This window comes from Liolophura sinensis, chromosome 8 (assembly GCF_032854445.1).
Source record: "Liolophura sinensis isolate JHLJ2023 chromosome 8, CUHK_Ljap_v2, whole genome shotgun sequence".
NCBI classification, from domain to species: Eukaryota; Metazoa; Mollusca; class Polyplacophora; order Chitonida; family Chitonidae; genus Liolophura; species Liolophura sinensis.
Genome location: NC_088302.1, coordinates 19,688,612 through 19,705,772, shown reverse-complemented (window position 1 = coordinate 19,705,772; position 17,161 = coordinate 19,688,612). Strand labels below are relative to the sequence as shown.

The following is a 17,161-nucleotide window of genomic DNA, read 5'->3' as shown; positions in this document are numbered from 1 at the left end:
TGTACAGAGATCAATTGACTTTTGGCTTGTATTATATTGAGGGTTCATTACCTTTTTATCCCCTGCCACACTTTCATATAACTGTTGTCAGATTGTACATGAATAACCACCAATTCAACCATATCCAGATTTTTTTTGTTGAGTCCTAGCTTATTGGATTCTTTATTTTCCTAGAAGAAAATAATCCAATGGCAACAGACCATGAAAAGGATCTATTAAAATAACAAGTGATTTTAAGTATGAAAAACTGTAAAATTTATATCTAAACCTTCTACCAGGATGCAAAATAATTAGAAATTTCATTTTATTTTTATCCAACTTTTGTATGTGGGATTTTTTTTAATCAAGATTCCTGTACAAAACACTTTCCTACAGAGTTTGCTTTGTTGCTCAGTATGCAATTTTCATGGTTCCTGATAGGTGTATTTTTTTTTTTTTTGTTTGTTTATTTTGAGTTTCATTTGTTTATGGTTTTTTATTGATATTTTTCTCAAGTTATTTTATTATCCTCCAATGTTATTTAAGATAACAGAGTAGAGACGTGCTCCTGAGCATTTGGCTGACCCCAATCTGACCATGTCTATACTCTAGCACCCAAGATTCCTTAAAGCTGGGCTGTAAGCGCACATCAGATCCCTGGACCTGAACAGTAATGCATCAGGCTTGGACATGTATCTGTTATTTCATGGAGAAGCCAGGGTCGGCCATCCCAGCCCCCTTTCACGGATGGCCCCTGCAAAAATTAATTACGAAAAACTTCCTCGCTGAATAAGCACAGCTGGGGAAATCCTCTTAGCGTTATAATGGCAAACATTAAGCCATCTCCCAACAGTGCCAGGCAATATTAAGCCGCTGATATCTAGCATTGCAGCGAAGGCAGATAGACGATCCAGAAGACAGTGTCAACAGTTCCCCGCCGCTGCCATCACCTAGTGCTTAATGACAACAGATGATAATGAAGCACAGTTCAGGTAACCATGCATCTTAATCAGTGACAGGGCTACAGCTGATGCATAGATTGCAACTTGTATATGCATGATCTACAGCAGGGCTTAACCTAGTATGAAGAAATGTCATAGGTGTAATGCACACAGTATATTATGTTATGTGATACAGTATCTCGAGTGAACAATTCGTAGGCCAATCGTAGAAGTTAACCATGAATTAGAAACATGCAACTTCATTACCTCAGCTAAGCACAGCATTTAAGGAAGTGGTAATTAACCTTCATGTAACCTTGAACTTTTATATAATATTGGTCCCAGATACATGCATGTATGACAATGTTGCAATGTACACAAAAAATGACACAAAAATGAGTGATGCATGATGGGAAATATCCTGGTACGAACACCAATATCCTGCATTGGGGGTTGACCTTCAACAAGAATTGACCTTCAACAGAATAAAAATGAAAACATGATGCTGTACATTCACAGGATACAATAAATGCTTGTACATGTGTAGTTCAGAAGTGTGTATCAAGTGCCATATAAACTGCTTTCTCAATTGCTCTGACACTGTTATCAGTCTCCCAGAGCGTCATCTTCTTGACATCAGCTTACAGATTTGACAGCACTGTCCAACCCTCCCTGCCAGCCCACCCATGACAAGCGCCTGGGCACACTTGACAACCTGTTCCATATTACAGCCATGCTTATTAACTGTGGACACTCCGATGCATAGACAAAAAGCAGCAGTTTCCTGACTTGATGCGTCATGTTGTACACCTCTTTCTTAATGATTAATCACCTTGTCAGAGGACTCATTTGAGACGGACCTGAGGGGCAGTGTGTAAAGCCGTCTATGGCAGGGCAAACCCGAGAAATGGAACCAATTCATACATCCGGAATCTTGTCCATGCCCATCCATTAGTCCATAGCAGATAGCGTTGTAGCCAGATTGATTCATTATTGTTGGAATACATGTAAAACACACACAGACAATAGTCAGTGATGTTACACGCCATTTACTCAAGTTACAACCACCAGCAACCGATGTATGGACAAAAAGCCAACATCATCATATGCTGTTCTATTCTAATTGTACATCAAAGTGTTCAGTCAGAGCTAGAGTTCACATGCTGTGAGAACACATATCGTGTAATGTGTGACTCTCCAGGACATCCAATCTCCAGGACAGTTGTGTCTTTTAATTCACCTCTTACAGCTCCTGTTGGTTCAGTTGCTAAAATGGTGATTTCCTGTAGGCCAAAGTCTAGGATCACAGCTCGGGCTCAATTCACCAATAACATACGGCTTTAAGTCAGGAGGTCTGTCAGGCACCTGGTTGAAAATGTTGACTTTCACGCAGATCAGAGCTAGGGCCCTTTAGGCTGGCACAATTCACGTATAAAACTACAGATGCTCTGGATTTTGCTGGAGCTTTATGTCAACAAATTTGTAAGGTACTTTACGTACTGGCAAAGGATGTTGAAATTCCTATACACCAGGCCTGAATCTGAGATGGGGCCAGGTGCTAGAAGAATTCACCTAAATGTACAATGTACTGGTCGCCTTGGTTTAGCCGCATCAGGAGGTGTGTTCAGACACCTGGTTAAAAATGGTGATTTTCCCCGTAGATCCTTCTTGAATCGGAGCAGGGGCCTTATGCCAGCTCAATTCGCCTATACGGATCCTCTTCGTTTACGTGTAGCTTTAAGTCAGGAAACTTCAAGAAGGTAGCTGGCAAATGATATTGATTTTTCTGTACATCTATATAAAGACAAACTTCCTGCTGGGATCTCCGCAAACCTCTTGACAGAAACCTGACAAAGCCCAAGCAGAACTAGCTGAAACTGAATTTTAACACACAGTGTCGTATTGTGTTTCTGGATGGAGCTGAATTATTACTGTGTTTCTGGATGGAGCTGAATTATTATTGTGTTTCTGGATGGAGCTGAATTATTACTGTGTTTCTGGATGGAGCTGAATTATTATTGTGTTTCTGGATGGAGCTGAATTATTACTGTGTTTCTGGATGGAGCTGAATTATTACTGTGTTTCTGGATGGAGCTGAATTATTATTGTGTTTCTGGATGGAGCTGAATTATTACTGTGTTTCTGGATGGAGCTGAATTATTACTGTGTTTCTGGATGGAGCTGAATTATTACTGTGTTTCTGGCTGGCCCATGAAACAGTTAGATCAGCAAGTTACTCAAGCGATTATTGACCCTGGAACAGTTTTGGCCGATGGCTTGTATATGTGTGTCTGATTCGACACAGTTTTGAGGGACTTAATGATGTACATGTACATGTACGCTATAATAGGTACATGTCTGTATGTATGTTAACAGCCATATACTACAATGCATAAATCAAGATGTAGGGAGAGCGAGTAGATTTACCCACTGCATGTCCAGTGGAATCAAATACTGTATCCACATTAGGTCAGGTGAAAATGGTGGCTGGCCATTGTTATGGACAATAGCTGGTTGATTCAGATAAGAACAATGCGCTTCGACAAAGACTCCTAGCTCCTGCTCTTCAGTGTGATTTGCAAGCCCCTTAATCTGAGGACTCTGGAGACATCTACTTCAGCACTGCTGATGTCGCACCCTGAGGGCCATCTGGAATGTGGACTGGCCAGGTATAATCATAGTGAAACTGCAGACGTGACAGTTCAATTGTCAGATGACAAGAGTGTCTGTGAGTCCTGGGTTACCATCTTTGGTCTCTGTAAACAGGTAGTGAGTGCTCACTCTCAGAGTGAAAAGCTAGAACCTATGGAAGGAAAATAGCTCAGCATGACAGCAGATAGCCAATAAAGTTGTACTATATATATATAATGTGGAAAAATTTACATCATCCAGATTTGAACTGGTAATTTTATTCATGAAAGCTAGGTCTAGGTTTTTATTGGATGCAAAGTCATCAGCTTTTCTAATGCAGTGCCCCTCTTGTGCCCAGCCCTGCAGCTGATGCATTTGCACATGTGGACTTGACACGCACTCAACTCTGTACATAATAAAAGCCAATTCATAACAAAAGGGTTTTATCATCAGAAGCTCCATCTGCATAAAAATCACCATCATACATAACAACAAAGTCCAACTGCATGGCCGTCACAAATGTGCAGCGTCACAGAAACTAACTGATCCATAACTGGCTGGCAAATAAGCTAATATTGTCACAAAGGATAACAGCCATCTGATTAGCTGATACAGCCAACGGGGATGCCAAACACAGTCACACAATGGCTACGTCCATGTACCTTTGCTATTGATCTATTGATTGATGCATTCAAAACATACTCTTTTTGTAGCTGTTTCATGCAAACAAAACACAAACCCGCATTTTTAACAAGGTACAAAGAAAGCTTCATAACCAGAATTACCATTTTGTCTCTGGAACTGATCCATATACACATGGTGCAATGGCCAGGAAGTTAAATAAAACATTTAAAAGTTTAGTATTTCACCATATTTTCCTTAAAATTTCTGAACAAACATACACAGAAAGCAATGAGATTGTATGATAAAATCTCTATAATTTAAAATAATTTCTTGTGCATCGAGAAAAGGATAGGTTTGTCCATTCATTTTCTCTTATGGAGTTGCACATTCCTTTCTGTGATAGTTTTTGAGAAAATATGTGTCAAGAATGACATTCTTCATGAGATATTAAATGCTCAAAAAGACATACCCTAATTCTTCTCAAATTTAAAGCAGATATTGAAAAGCACAGTATTACATTTCTTTACCTGCCTTTTGGAAAAGTAAAAAAATCTTGTTGTAACTAGTTTACACGATTCAAATTACCATGTTTTCCAACACATATGTAATGTAACATATTGTTTCAAATTTGTTTGTGTCTGAGGGCCTCAGGGTAGATCAACCCAGTGTTGACTGAGTATCCGCATTATATTTTACCCTCTTGAAATAAAGCCATTATTATTATTATTATAGATTTGTTTAATCCATTGGTGTTTTAGTTATGTTTAATTGGTATTTCATCCCCAAGCATATTTCAATTATACGATGGTGGCCAGCATTGTGCTGGCCACAGGGTGCTGCCACACCTTTCCATGTGTTCTACATCATCCTTAGAACAGTTCGCTTTCTATGCTGATGGTCAAGTTTATCTAATATGAGGCAAAACATTGTCATTGTCAAGTACCTGACCAACACCTTCTTCAATGCATAAGGCAACAGCTAGGACTGTTACACAGGGTTTTATTTTTGAAAAAAATATTTGAAGTCAATAGTTGTCATGACTTTCATAAACCAACTGGAACCAAAAAAGGTCAAAAAAATGATTTTCAAAATGATGACCTGTTCTTAATTTGGCTCTATAATGGGTGTGAGAGCTTCATATTCGTGAAGTTATAAACATGGAATGCCCAAAACCTTTGTACTTTTTAAAGCATTTAAACATTCACATGGTTTGACTGCTGCGTCATATTAGCTAGACTTTAGATTATGGCAGTACTCACAAAGCAAATCTACGGGAATGCATTTCGATTCCGTTATAAAATGACAAAAGCTTAGTACATGTACATGCTGGAACCTGTTGCTGTGCTGTAGCTGACATTTCCAAAACACTTTATAAGAAACCAACAATCACATGTAAATAAAACTCTATCTCAGCCTGAAGGCGGTTCAAATCTGGAATGGCCAACTTCCTTCCACTGGCTGATTAATTTTGGATGTGAAGCACTGTCCTTGTAGGGCCAGGCTAAATGTACCAGTCCAGCAAGCCTAGTTCTTTTACACCATCATACTCCGAACACTAAGCCGTTGATGTTATTATGAGCAGATCTCTGTACATGCCAATGATTGAATGATTACCACTTTATTAGTCAGTGGATACATTCCATCAGTTTGTCCAATATGCCTATCCCATATTCCATCACATGATCATCACCTCAGGATGTAACCATAGAACAGATCCTTTAGACAGCTTTAGTGCCATATCCACTCCCATAATGTGGCAGTTTTGTGTTGCCAAGGCGACTATCTGGTCACCAATTGGCAGAGCACCTTGGAGAAGCATGCCTCTTTAATTAGCAACTGGCAAAAGTCAATGCCTTTCTGTATCTGAACAGAAAATCAGCATAATACACCCTTTTACACAGTTGTGGACATAAGAACATTGATACTGTCACAAAATCCATGACATGCACAAAGCAGCAAGCACCATTCCATCTAGGATCACTAGAGTAAGCTGTCACATACGCAAATTTGATGGTCCTCGAAACCGTTTTCCTTCTACCACAGGTAAATCCTGTGTTTCTGGGTTGAGCAAACGATAAAATACAACTTTATTATACCACTGCAGTGAGGAGAACTGCTGGGTTGTACCAGATGATTTTATTATATTGGTAAGTAGATGTATACAAAGCCATGCCCTGGATGGTAAATAAAGACCTATACCTGTGACAAGTGCACTGTGCAACCTGAGTTTAAATTATACTCTTCAGTACTGATATCAAACACGCTACAAATTTGGTGAGAAATACATGCACTGATGTATTGAGAGCTATCAAAGCAACTACCGCTATTGTATTGGTGATAAATACACTGTTGTATACTGATGGCAAAAACCACTACTGCCTATGTGATAAATACATTGTTGTACACTGATGGCTAAAACAGCTCCTGTGTATGTGATAAATACACTGTTGTATACTGATGGCAAAACCACTACTGTGTATGTGATAAATACACTGTTGTATACTGATGGCAAAAACCACTACTGTGTATGTGATAAATACATTGTTATATACTGATGGCAAAAACCACTACTGCATATGTGATAAATACACTGTTGTATACTGATGGCAAAAACCACTACTGTGTATGTGATAAATACACTGTTGTATACTGATGGCAAAAACCACTACTGTGTATGTGATAAATACACTGTTGTATACTGATGGCAAAAACCACTACTGTGTATGTGATAAATACACTGTTGTACACTGATGGCAAAAAAAACTCCTGCGTATGTGATAAATACACTGTTGTATACTGATTGCAAAAACAACTCCTGTGTATGTGATAAATACACCGTTGTATACTGATTGCAAAAAAAAACTCCTGCGTATGTGATAAATACACTGTTGTATACTGATTGCAAAAACAACTCCTGTGTATGTGATACATACACCGTTGTATACTCATTACAAAAACAACTCCTGTGTATGTGATAAATACACTGCTGCACTGATGGCAAAAACACCACTGTCTTGGTGACAAATACATTATTGTACGTTACCAGAATGAACACACTGTTGTACCATATTGGACAAATACACGGATGGAAATTTACATGTTCACTAACTGTACTAATAACAAAAATACATGCCGCTACAATAATGACAAATACATCATATATATGTGAATAAATCCTTGTAGTTGTACTAGCTAGATGGTAAAATATATTGCTGCACTGCCTTGTAAAAAATAATTCGTCTCCTCAAACCTCAATGCGGGCCAGGATCGCATAAGTAAAATATTCTTGAGTACGGCATAAAACACCAATCAAATAAATAAATAAATAAAAAATAATTCAACAATTCAGCAATGTATTGATTCCATTTCAGAGCCAAATGAACCACTGTTGTCCAGTACATCTCCAAAAAAAAAAAGTTACTGAAAAGCAAGTTGGACAAAATGTGGAAGATTCCCAAAATCCATGTTGGTAGTTGTCTCATCTCGCCAAATCTTGCAATGCTTTCATTTACTTATTTCTTTCATTGTTGTTTAACACTGCCATCAACAATAATTTGTTTGCAACCAGTTTAACACGCGTAAACCAATGCTGTGCCTACAGTAAAAAAAATCCTCCAGCAATTTAGTCACTCACAAACTTTCTCATATGATACAGCTAGATTGACAAAAGGGTGAGCTCAGTTTGTCAAGCGATCTCCAGGTAACCTTCATGTTAGACCACATTTATTTCTGTATTTAGAGAGCTCTCAAAAGCTTATTGCCACATTAAAGGTCCTAAAAAACTTCCTGAAAGAGAAACATCTTAAAAGGATTTCTGTGATCCTGGAACTGTAATAGCATCTGTATTATGTCTTTTTCACATACACATGAACATGCACAAAGAACTTTCTCACGCATTTATCTTAACACTTCGGACTTAAAACTGATATGGATTTGGGGTCTGAAATCTTAAAGAATTCTTTCATAGACCGCTGATGCCTGATGATTGTTTCTCTTTAGCAAGCTACCCACTTTGTGGGGTTTTTTATGCTGTTGTGAGAATTAGTATTAATGACTGTGTCTGAAATGAGCTTGGTGATTATTGATTTTTAAATTTCCCTTTTTGCATTCACTGATGAATGGTATCACAAATGCCAGACTTAGATTCGTGCAATATTCAGAACGTGTACAGAAACTAAAGGCTACATGCCAGTTGATCAAAGGGCAAACCATAGATTCCTGGATTGCAACAGATTCCTCTCCACTTGGAAATCCATTATAATTGCATGATATCGCTAAATTTTGAAAACTTTCAATCTTGCATTTGTTTCCAGAGGCAGACACTTATAAAGATACAAGCACAAATTTCAAAAAAGCCAATAGATGTGACATCGCCAAAAGGTCAATTTCACCTCCCACTCAAGCTCTCTGTTATGTGAAATTATGGCCAAAGATACTAGGATATGAAAAATTTGAGTGACCAGCAGACCAAATACCAAAATTGAGACAAAGTGACTTTTGTATAATATTTAATTTCTGTATTTCCTTTTCTTTATTTATTTACCTGATTTGAAGTTTACGCTGTATTCAAGAATATTTCACTTAATGTACAACAACGAAATATAGGAAATCCACAACCAATCGCAAATTGCTAGCAGACACTCCCACATAAGACCGGAGAGAACACCAACTTGAGCTGGACTAGAACTCACCAGAGTAGTGAGAGTATCCTGGGTCATTGCGCTACGCCAGCACGCTAATCTTAACGCCACAGAGGCCCCCTAATATTCAACAGACTCCGGCAAAATAGAATGGATCAACTCAATCATGTCAACAGGACAAGTTCATGCGTGTCTACCTTGCAGCTTGAAAGCATAACAATGGAAGGAGCATTTTGTTAATGATTGCCTGATTATGGCAGAACCCACTGCATATTGATTAAGGCAGCCTTAGTTGCAATGGTGTTAAACCACTGACAGGATTTACTGGCTGTGCACCTGTGCATGTGCTGTGCAGGTGTGAATGGGAGGTCAGATGAGACAGGCACTGGTCAGTCCACTGGGAGGGTGAAGCTTTAATCTGCCCATTCACAGTCACTGGTCAGTCTGGTGTCTTCATCCTTCTGTGGTGGCTATGGACGCCCGGTTGAACTAATCACCAAATCAATATGCAGCATGATCATCCATGTAACCACAACAACAGGCAGGTTTATGATCCATGGCTGGTCACTGGTGTAATCTAGCGGGCTTCCCAAAGGGAGGATTCGGTGTCAAACAGTCTGATCAGTATCTCCAACATCAGTTCAGAAAGTTAATGGACTACTCAGCCATAATCGACCTTACTCGATTCACACATTTCACTCTCTATAAAAACCGATTCAATTTTTGCCAAAATGGCGCAACAACTTGCCCTAAAAAGAAACATGTAAGGTCGAAGTAGGTTAACCCAAAATACTGAACAGTCTGATAGTTTACAGTGCATGTACCTCGTACTCTTACTTTGAAGTCTTACTTCATATACTGTCTTAGGCTTTAGGTGGTTTGTGTTCATATTGTTTTTAAAATTGGCCATGCAATTACTGACCTGGAACATCCATTTTGGTAAACAATTGGTATGTAAAAGTCTCTTTCAACAAATTCCCATCCACCTACATGAAGCACAATAATGATGTATATCCCATCTATGTAAATGAAAGGGAAAAAATGGTGTATATCCCCATCCACCTACATGAAGCACAATAATGATGTATATCCCATCTACGTAAATGAAAGGGAAAAAATGGTGTATATCCCCATCCACCTACATGAAGCACAATAATGATGTATATCCCATCTATGTAAATGAAAGGGAAAAAATGGTGTATATCCCCATCCACTACATGAAGCACAATAATGATGTATATCCCATCTACATAAATGAAAGGGAAAAAACGATGTATATCCCCATCCACCTACATGAAGCACAATAATGATGTATATCCCATCTATGTAAATGAAAGGAAAAAATGGTGTATATCCCCATCCACCTACATGAAGCACAATAATGATGTATATCCCATCTACGTAAATGAAAGGAAAAAAAATGGTGTATATCCCCATCCACTACATGAAGCACAATAATGATGTATATCCCATCTATGTAAATGAAAGGGAAAAAATGGTGTATATCCCCATCCACTACATGAAGCACAATAATGATGTATATCCCATCTACGTAAATGAAAGGAAAAAAATGGTGTATATCCCCATCCACTACATGAAGCACAATAATGATGTATATCCCATCTACGTAAATGAAAGGGAAAAAATGGTGTATATCCCCATCCACCTACATGAAGCACAATAATGATGTATATCCCATCTACGTAAATGAAAGGGAAAAAATGCTGTATATCCCCATCCACCTACATGAAGCACAATAATGATGTATATCCCATCTATGTAAATGAAAGGAAAAAAATGGTGTATATCCCCATCCACTACATGAAGCACAATAATGATGTATATCCCATCTACGTAAATGAAAGGAAAAAAATGGTGTATATCCCCATCCACTACATGAAGCACAATAATGATGTATATCCCATCTATGTAAATGAAAGGAAAAAAATGGTGTATATCCCCATCCACTACATGAAGCACAATAATGATGTATATCCCATCTACGTAAATGAAAGGAAAAAAATGGTGTATATCCCCATCCACTACATGAAGCACAATAATGATGTATATCCCATCTATGTAAATGAAAGGGAAAAAATGCTGTATATCCCCATCCACCTACAAGAAGGAAAATAATGATGAATATCCCATCTACATAAATGAAGGGAAACAATAAGTAAAATAACCAGACCCACCAACTTATTAATAAAAGAAAACAAAACTCAATGTAAACAACCATTTAATAAAAATTTAAAAAAAACATCATAGTGTATTTCCCCCTCTCCCCACACCTCCCTCCACCTTTCCATCCCCTGCTCTCACGCTAAAGAAAAGAAAAACAACTGTCTATATATATGTACATGTACACCCACCTAAATGAATGAAAACAGTTTAGTATACTCATGCACAGCCACTAGATTGATGGATAATAATGCAGTATACATCCCACCTGGGGTGAATCAAGGCCAAAGACAGAGTGTACTGGACTGTTACAGGAAATAACCTAACACTGACAAAAGGCCAATCTCTCAGCACACAACACTGAAGTCATTGATCACACATTGAAATATTAATGTCATTTAAATATTGAACTGAACACACACTGAATATATATTGCTAAGAAGGAGACATACATACTACAGCCATTAGGCCACACCAATTAAAACTGTTGTTTAACGGGCAAGATAAAGCTTTTTCTTTATGTCCAAGGAGGGTATGAAATAAAAATAAAACTACATAGAAAATCATGTGATTTGTAGCAAATGTGGACTTTTAAGCCATTTTTCCTGTTATAAACATATTTACATGAAAAGAAAGCTTTGAAATGCAGGAAAATCATAAAAACATCAAGACAGGATAAAATAAAAAGGTGGATTTTCAGTTCATTTTTATTTTATTTTTTGGGGAGGGGTTTAGTGCCGGCTTGTGTGTGAAATAAAAAAATGAAATGCTGGTGTCACCTTATATGAGAATATGCACACATCCAATCATACTGAGCCTTGATTATTTCAATCTTTAGTTCCATGCAAATTAAGTTTTGACACATATATTGCCATAACGTACGATTACATTTTAACACTGGTATTTGAAAAAAAAAAGGAAGCGATACTGAAGTCCTTATTTGTTAGCCTTGTTTGTGAGCTCATTCTACATAATTATCACATTGATTACAAAAACGTTGATTTTCCTACACTGCATGCAGGAACCATTTAGCTGTACAATATAACATGAACATTTCCAAAAATCCTGGGATTCTTGTTATTCTTTTTTTCTTTCTTTTTCTGTTTTTCATAAAATTTTCTAGAGCAGATTCTACATCTCATCTGAACACTCAAGTCCAATGTTGTACCAAGCCTCATATGTCAGTTTGGCTTGGATTTAACATTGCATTAGACTCTCCCTTATAGCTAGCTGCATTGCCAGCTCCCAGATGTCCTGGCCTAGATTCAACACGTTTTTCCATCTTAGAAAATTGTACATCACGCTGGTTAAGGCAATAGAATGACAGCCCACCCTCTGAGACGTCCATTAAAACAATGGTATCAACGAAGCTATAGATCACACAAACCACAGGATACTGGGCTCAGTTGTTCAATGGCTTCAACCAAATACCTGTTGATCAGGTTTATCAGGGCTACACCAACTTATTCATAAGATATTGACTTTTATGGCAGATTCAAGACAGATTCACCTGCAGTATTCTCAGGGGTAGATTTAACTGTTTACCAGCCTGAGTACTCAAATTCAGGAACAGTGCCAAAGACCTCAAAAACCAACCCTTAGAATATTCTTAACACACATCCTTTTAATGGTTTTATTTCTGGTACTGGAAGATAGCCACATAGATTTCTTAAAGTTTTCTTTTTTTTTTGTTCATTTCATCATACCTATAACATACATTAATTACCAAAATGAATACCAAATAACTGACAAATGCTCCACCTAGCTAAAGTCATCTTCTTTTGAATTGGTTGGTTAATAATTTCTAGGGAGGTTGTCATTTTTTCATTAATTAAGATAGCCTGTTGGTTTTTCTTGGTCGGTGTATGGTGGAATCTTATGCGCACTGATCTTGCGGGATAAAACGTGCAAACCTTATCCCTTACCAAACTTGGTGGTTGTGATACATTGCAATGTTCCAAACCATTTACCTATGACTTGTCACTAATTACTCCTTCATTCTATAAACACTCATGAATAAAAATCACTATATACCATGGTTTAGTTTGCTGCTTCATCAAGAAAACAAATTTCTTTTTGCCACCAGAATGATAGTCTGGGTGCTCAGTCTTATTCTAATAATAGCACTGTATTAAAATTTTGATAAACTTCTTTTTATCAACAGGCTGGGGTGTTGCACCCCTGCGTTCAATATAATACTGAAGTAAAATCTTGAATTTTCAAACACTATCGACGAAGGCTTAAAAAATATTCTGCCTGTTTCATTCATCTCCAATTTTAGTGCTGATATAAAATTTTGATTTTCATTGAGAATTTCAGCTAAAACACCTAAGACTTAAGAAATATTCTGCAGCATCGGTTTCCGTCATTTCATCAATCTCACCATGTGTTGTGATCAAGAGCAAGTGCAGCCTGTTCATCAAGCGCCTTGACATGAATACCTGCAATGCTGACAATAACGAAGACGCCTGCCAGCAGCACATAGCTAAACGACACAAGATTGCTGCAACAGTACTGCTTGCCACAGGTCATCCATCACCTGAGTCTCGAGTACTGCCTCCCTGTTGCCATACCAGAACACGGTTGAAGCCCTGGGGAGGGGCAGGCCAAGCTGTCAGATTCATGTCACCAAGCGGAGACCAGGACTTGCAGGTATAAACATGGAGCCATCAGCCCCGACAGCTAAATGAGTCTCAGCGAGAGCAGCGGTTCACTGCAGATCCGCTCCAATTACACGCTCATTGTCAGGCCAACCCTCTAATGTTCACAGACTGACTGTTCTTTATTATCAAATGTAAACCACTAACACTGTTTGTAATAACACAACAACACCGACTTTCATTCATTACAGCCATGGAATATGTGATATGATTACATAGCAATCTGATATATCCCATGATACCTTACAAATATGGAAGGGCCATCTTTCTTTTCACAATAGCTAATAAAACCTGATTTTTGAAGTATTATGTAACTGCTCAAGCTCATTTTCCCATCTTGCACCATGGCTTTATATCATTTCATATCTTTACATCCATCTACCAATTCTGATGTAAATCTAAAAACACTTTGATCTTATATGGACAGCTTCCTTTTTAATAATGTTTGTCTATGTGTATTACCAAAACTTGTATTCAATTTCTTCATATTGTGCTCGTGAAAAAAAACCCATAAAGAAGGCACAGGATCATAAAGCAAAAATTGGACATTCAAATGTTCATGTTTGCCAGTGATGAAGACCTGGTCCAGGGTTGATGAAAACTGCCCATGGTGATTAACAAAATAAAGAGTACCCCAGGGCCATTGTTACCCTTCACATACTGTGTGATATCATAAAGAGTAGCTGTGTGTACCTGACGCCTGCATAAGTTTTGCTATACTCAGGTCACCAATAGATGAATAACGCACTAGAATTATTAAATCAATTCTTGTTTGTCATCTTGTTACAGTTGTTGTTGCCCGTAAACTGTACAGCAAGCGATGCCTTAATGGTTCATAGTTGGAAGTGATGTTAGAGTATTATGTATATATAGACTAGCCCACTGCTAAAGATCCGGTGTTGTCTGGGAAACCAGATGGCAAAAGCACCTGTTGTGTTGTTCCTTCTCACAGATTCCATCATCAGGTTATGGTCATTTACACAGTTGACAGGGTCGTGTGATGAGCGAACAGGCCACCGGGCATTGGGCCCGTACAGAACACATGGAAAGTCAACCCTTATAGATAGATACAGCACACGGGTACTTATCATAAAGCACACAAAATGCATCGCACATTTACGAAGGTAAAAGCAGAACTAGGCAAAATGTCAGGCCCATTCACTCAGATATTACTATGAGCATCACTTTTCATTCAAACACTCCAGCACAATCCCCGCCAAAACTGATGTAACCATGGATACATAGCTTTAATACCCCTTTGCGAACATGTTTGAGGAACACATGTGTCTTTTCCATAATTGAAAGTCAAACAAATGCCGACTGGTTCGGGAGCCTCACCTGGGGTAATTGATTTCAGGGCTCTGGTACATGACATCTTCATGCTACAGTGGCTCCGACGACAGTACAAACAGATATAAAGCTTTGCCAGGGATACAGCTAAGCCAGAAATGACTACATGAGCATTAACGCAGCAGAGAAAGTATCATCCTGTAAAGGACCACTAAGCATTAACTTGCTAGCTTAACGTCCAACCATGGGATGGCACATGGCTGAAGAGCTAGGTAACACGAAAACAAGGTGACAGGCCAACACAGATTCAACCAGGCGGATTTTCTAGATAATCTCAGAGCTGATGTATATAGTGTCCACCAGCTGTCGGTAGACAGCCAGTGCACTGAGGTGGAACTGATCGCAAACCATCAACACAAGTAATCATTTATACCTTGCTTATATGAAAGCCATTAACGCTGATCACCTGCCAGTGAACAGTTCAAATGTGCATGTATGTGCATGTGCAAGACTTCCAATATTGATGTTTAATGTATCATGAATTCAACCCATCCAAAAACAAATCTGTAGCAATCAACTACAAGGTTTAGAGCTCTACCAAGCTTAATTGTCCAGAAGGACAAACATTGTGACACAGACAAAGCTGTTGAAACAGTTTGCACATTTAATTGAAACAATCAAACACAGTGATAAATAAACCATGCTTGCATCTCAAAATCAAGGCTGATAAAGCATTGGTCAGTAAGTATATATACATGCACATCATCCAAGATTTTAGAAAATTGCTCACCGTAAAAAAACTGTAAAGAAGTTTTTTTTTCATTTATGGCTTGTAATACCTTCAATTTACACCTTTCAATGAAACTGTTCTTTTATTAATGGCTTAATTGTAACTAGCACTAACAATATAACCAAATATCTGCTTGCCAAAGGTTAAGATAAGCCAGTCAAATTCAGTCAAATTGTAATGTTTCTGTTTACAACAATTTCTGCAACATCTATACAAAGTACAACAATTAAAGTCCAACTCCATCATCACAGGTTTTTTTCAACGTGTATTCTATAACTGTTCCCGGCTTTTGAAAAAAAAACGAATCTATTACAAATGAGATCATATCCTTACGTCCTAGTTCATAGATTCTTTAATGACATGACATCATTGCCAATGCAATTTCGGTTTTTCTTTTTTTTTTTTTCGTGTGATATCTCAGATGAAATTTTGTCGATATGATTCAAACACTAAATCGCGCATTCAATACATATAACATAAAACGTAGAACTGATTTTAATTAAACGCACTTACCTTTGGTACGTTGCCGGAAAAACAACGCGAATTAAAACTGAAAATCACCAATAAATTACAACAAAGCAATGAAAGCGAAAAAAAGTTTGATCAGAGAGGTTAATACACTTACCAGTTTGTCATCTTTGCTCTTGGCATGAGAACTTGGCGTAAGACTCCTGTCGCAGTAACAACCCTCCAACAGAGCGACGCCTGACGGCCGGGTCGACGCGTCGTTCTCAAAGTAAAACAACAAATTCTGGTACAAGGAGAACCAGCGCAGCTGCCATTTGCTTGTGTCCGAGCTCTTTTTATAGAGGTATCCAGAAATGGTGTTCTCCTGTCGACATTTCGATGACAGATACAACAATTGACTTTCGTGTATTCTCACCGTCTTCTGCATGGTTGAAAACTGAACGCCGCGCCGTGCCGCCAAACTTGAGTTTCTCCTAAGCCGCCATCTCGGAGTGCGCGAAAGCGTGCAGGCCTGCCCAGCGATGACACTATACTATCCAGCAGATAGCTCGGGAAGAGTAGGCATAGCGACAACACACACTGACCACTGTCCAATCTGTCAGTCGATTAACAGGTGAAAATTGGCGATAAGTGAGTGTTCACCCTCCCACTGGATTGAGCAGGTAAAAATCGAGATATTGTCGACGACTGTCCACCGGTATACCCTATAATGTCCATAGAGGCGCCAGCCAGACCAGCTTCCCACGGACACGCAGCCAGGAATGAAATATACAAAAACTGTTCTTTCAGCTTGTTATCTTTCACCACATAACTGCTGGATACGGCTTGATATGGCTCATGAATTTTTTATCGAGCTATCAAACATTAATAATATCGGCCGTTGATTCCAATCAACTGCGTGCTTTGAGCGACATTCGACAATAGAAAGAGACTTTTCAATCGACAGCTAAATCCGCA

The 17,161-nt window shown here is 38.4% G+C and overlaps 1 protein-coding gene across 1 annotated transcript in view; it reads right to left on the bottom strand.

Annotated features, from left to right (window-relative positions):
- The window catches only part of LOC135473283 (ras-specific guanine nucleotide-releasing factor 2-like), a 135,718-nt gene extending 119,087 nt beyond the window's left edge, over nucleotides 1-16,631 (bottom strand). The window contains exon 1 of the mRNA XM_064753131.1: nucleotides 16,362-16,631. Coding sequence (XP_064609201.1) covers nucleotides 16,362-16,631 — 270 coding nt within the window. The remainder of the gene's footprint in view (nucleotides 1-16,361) is intronic.
- Nucleotides 16,632-17,161: the final 530 nt, after the last annotated feature.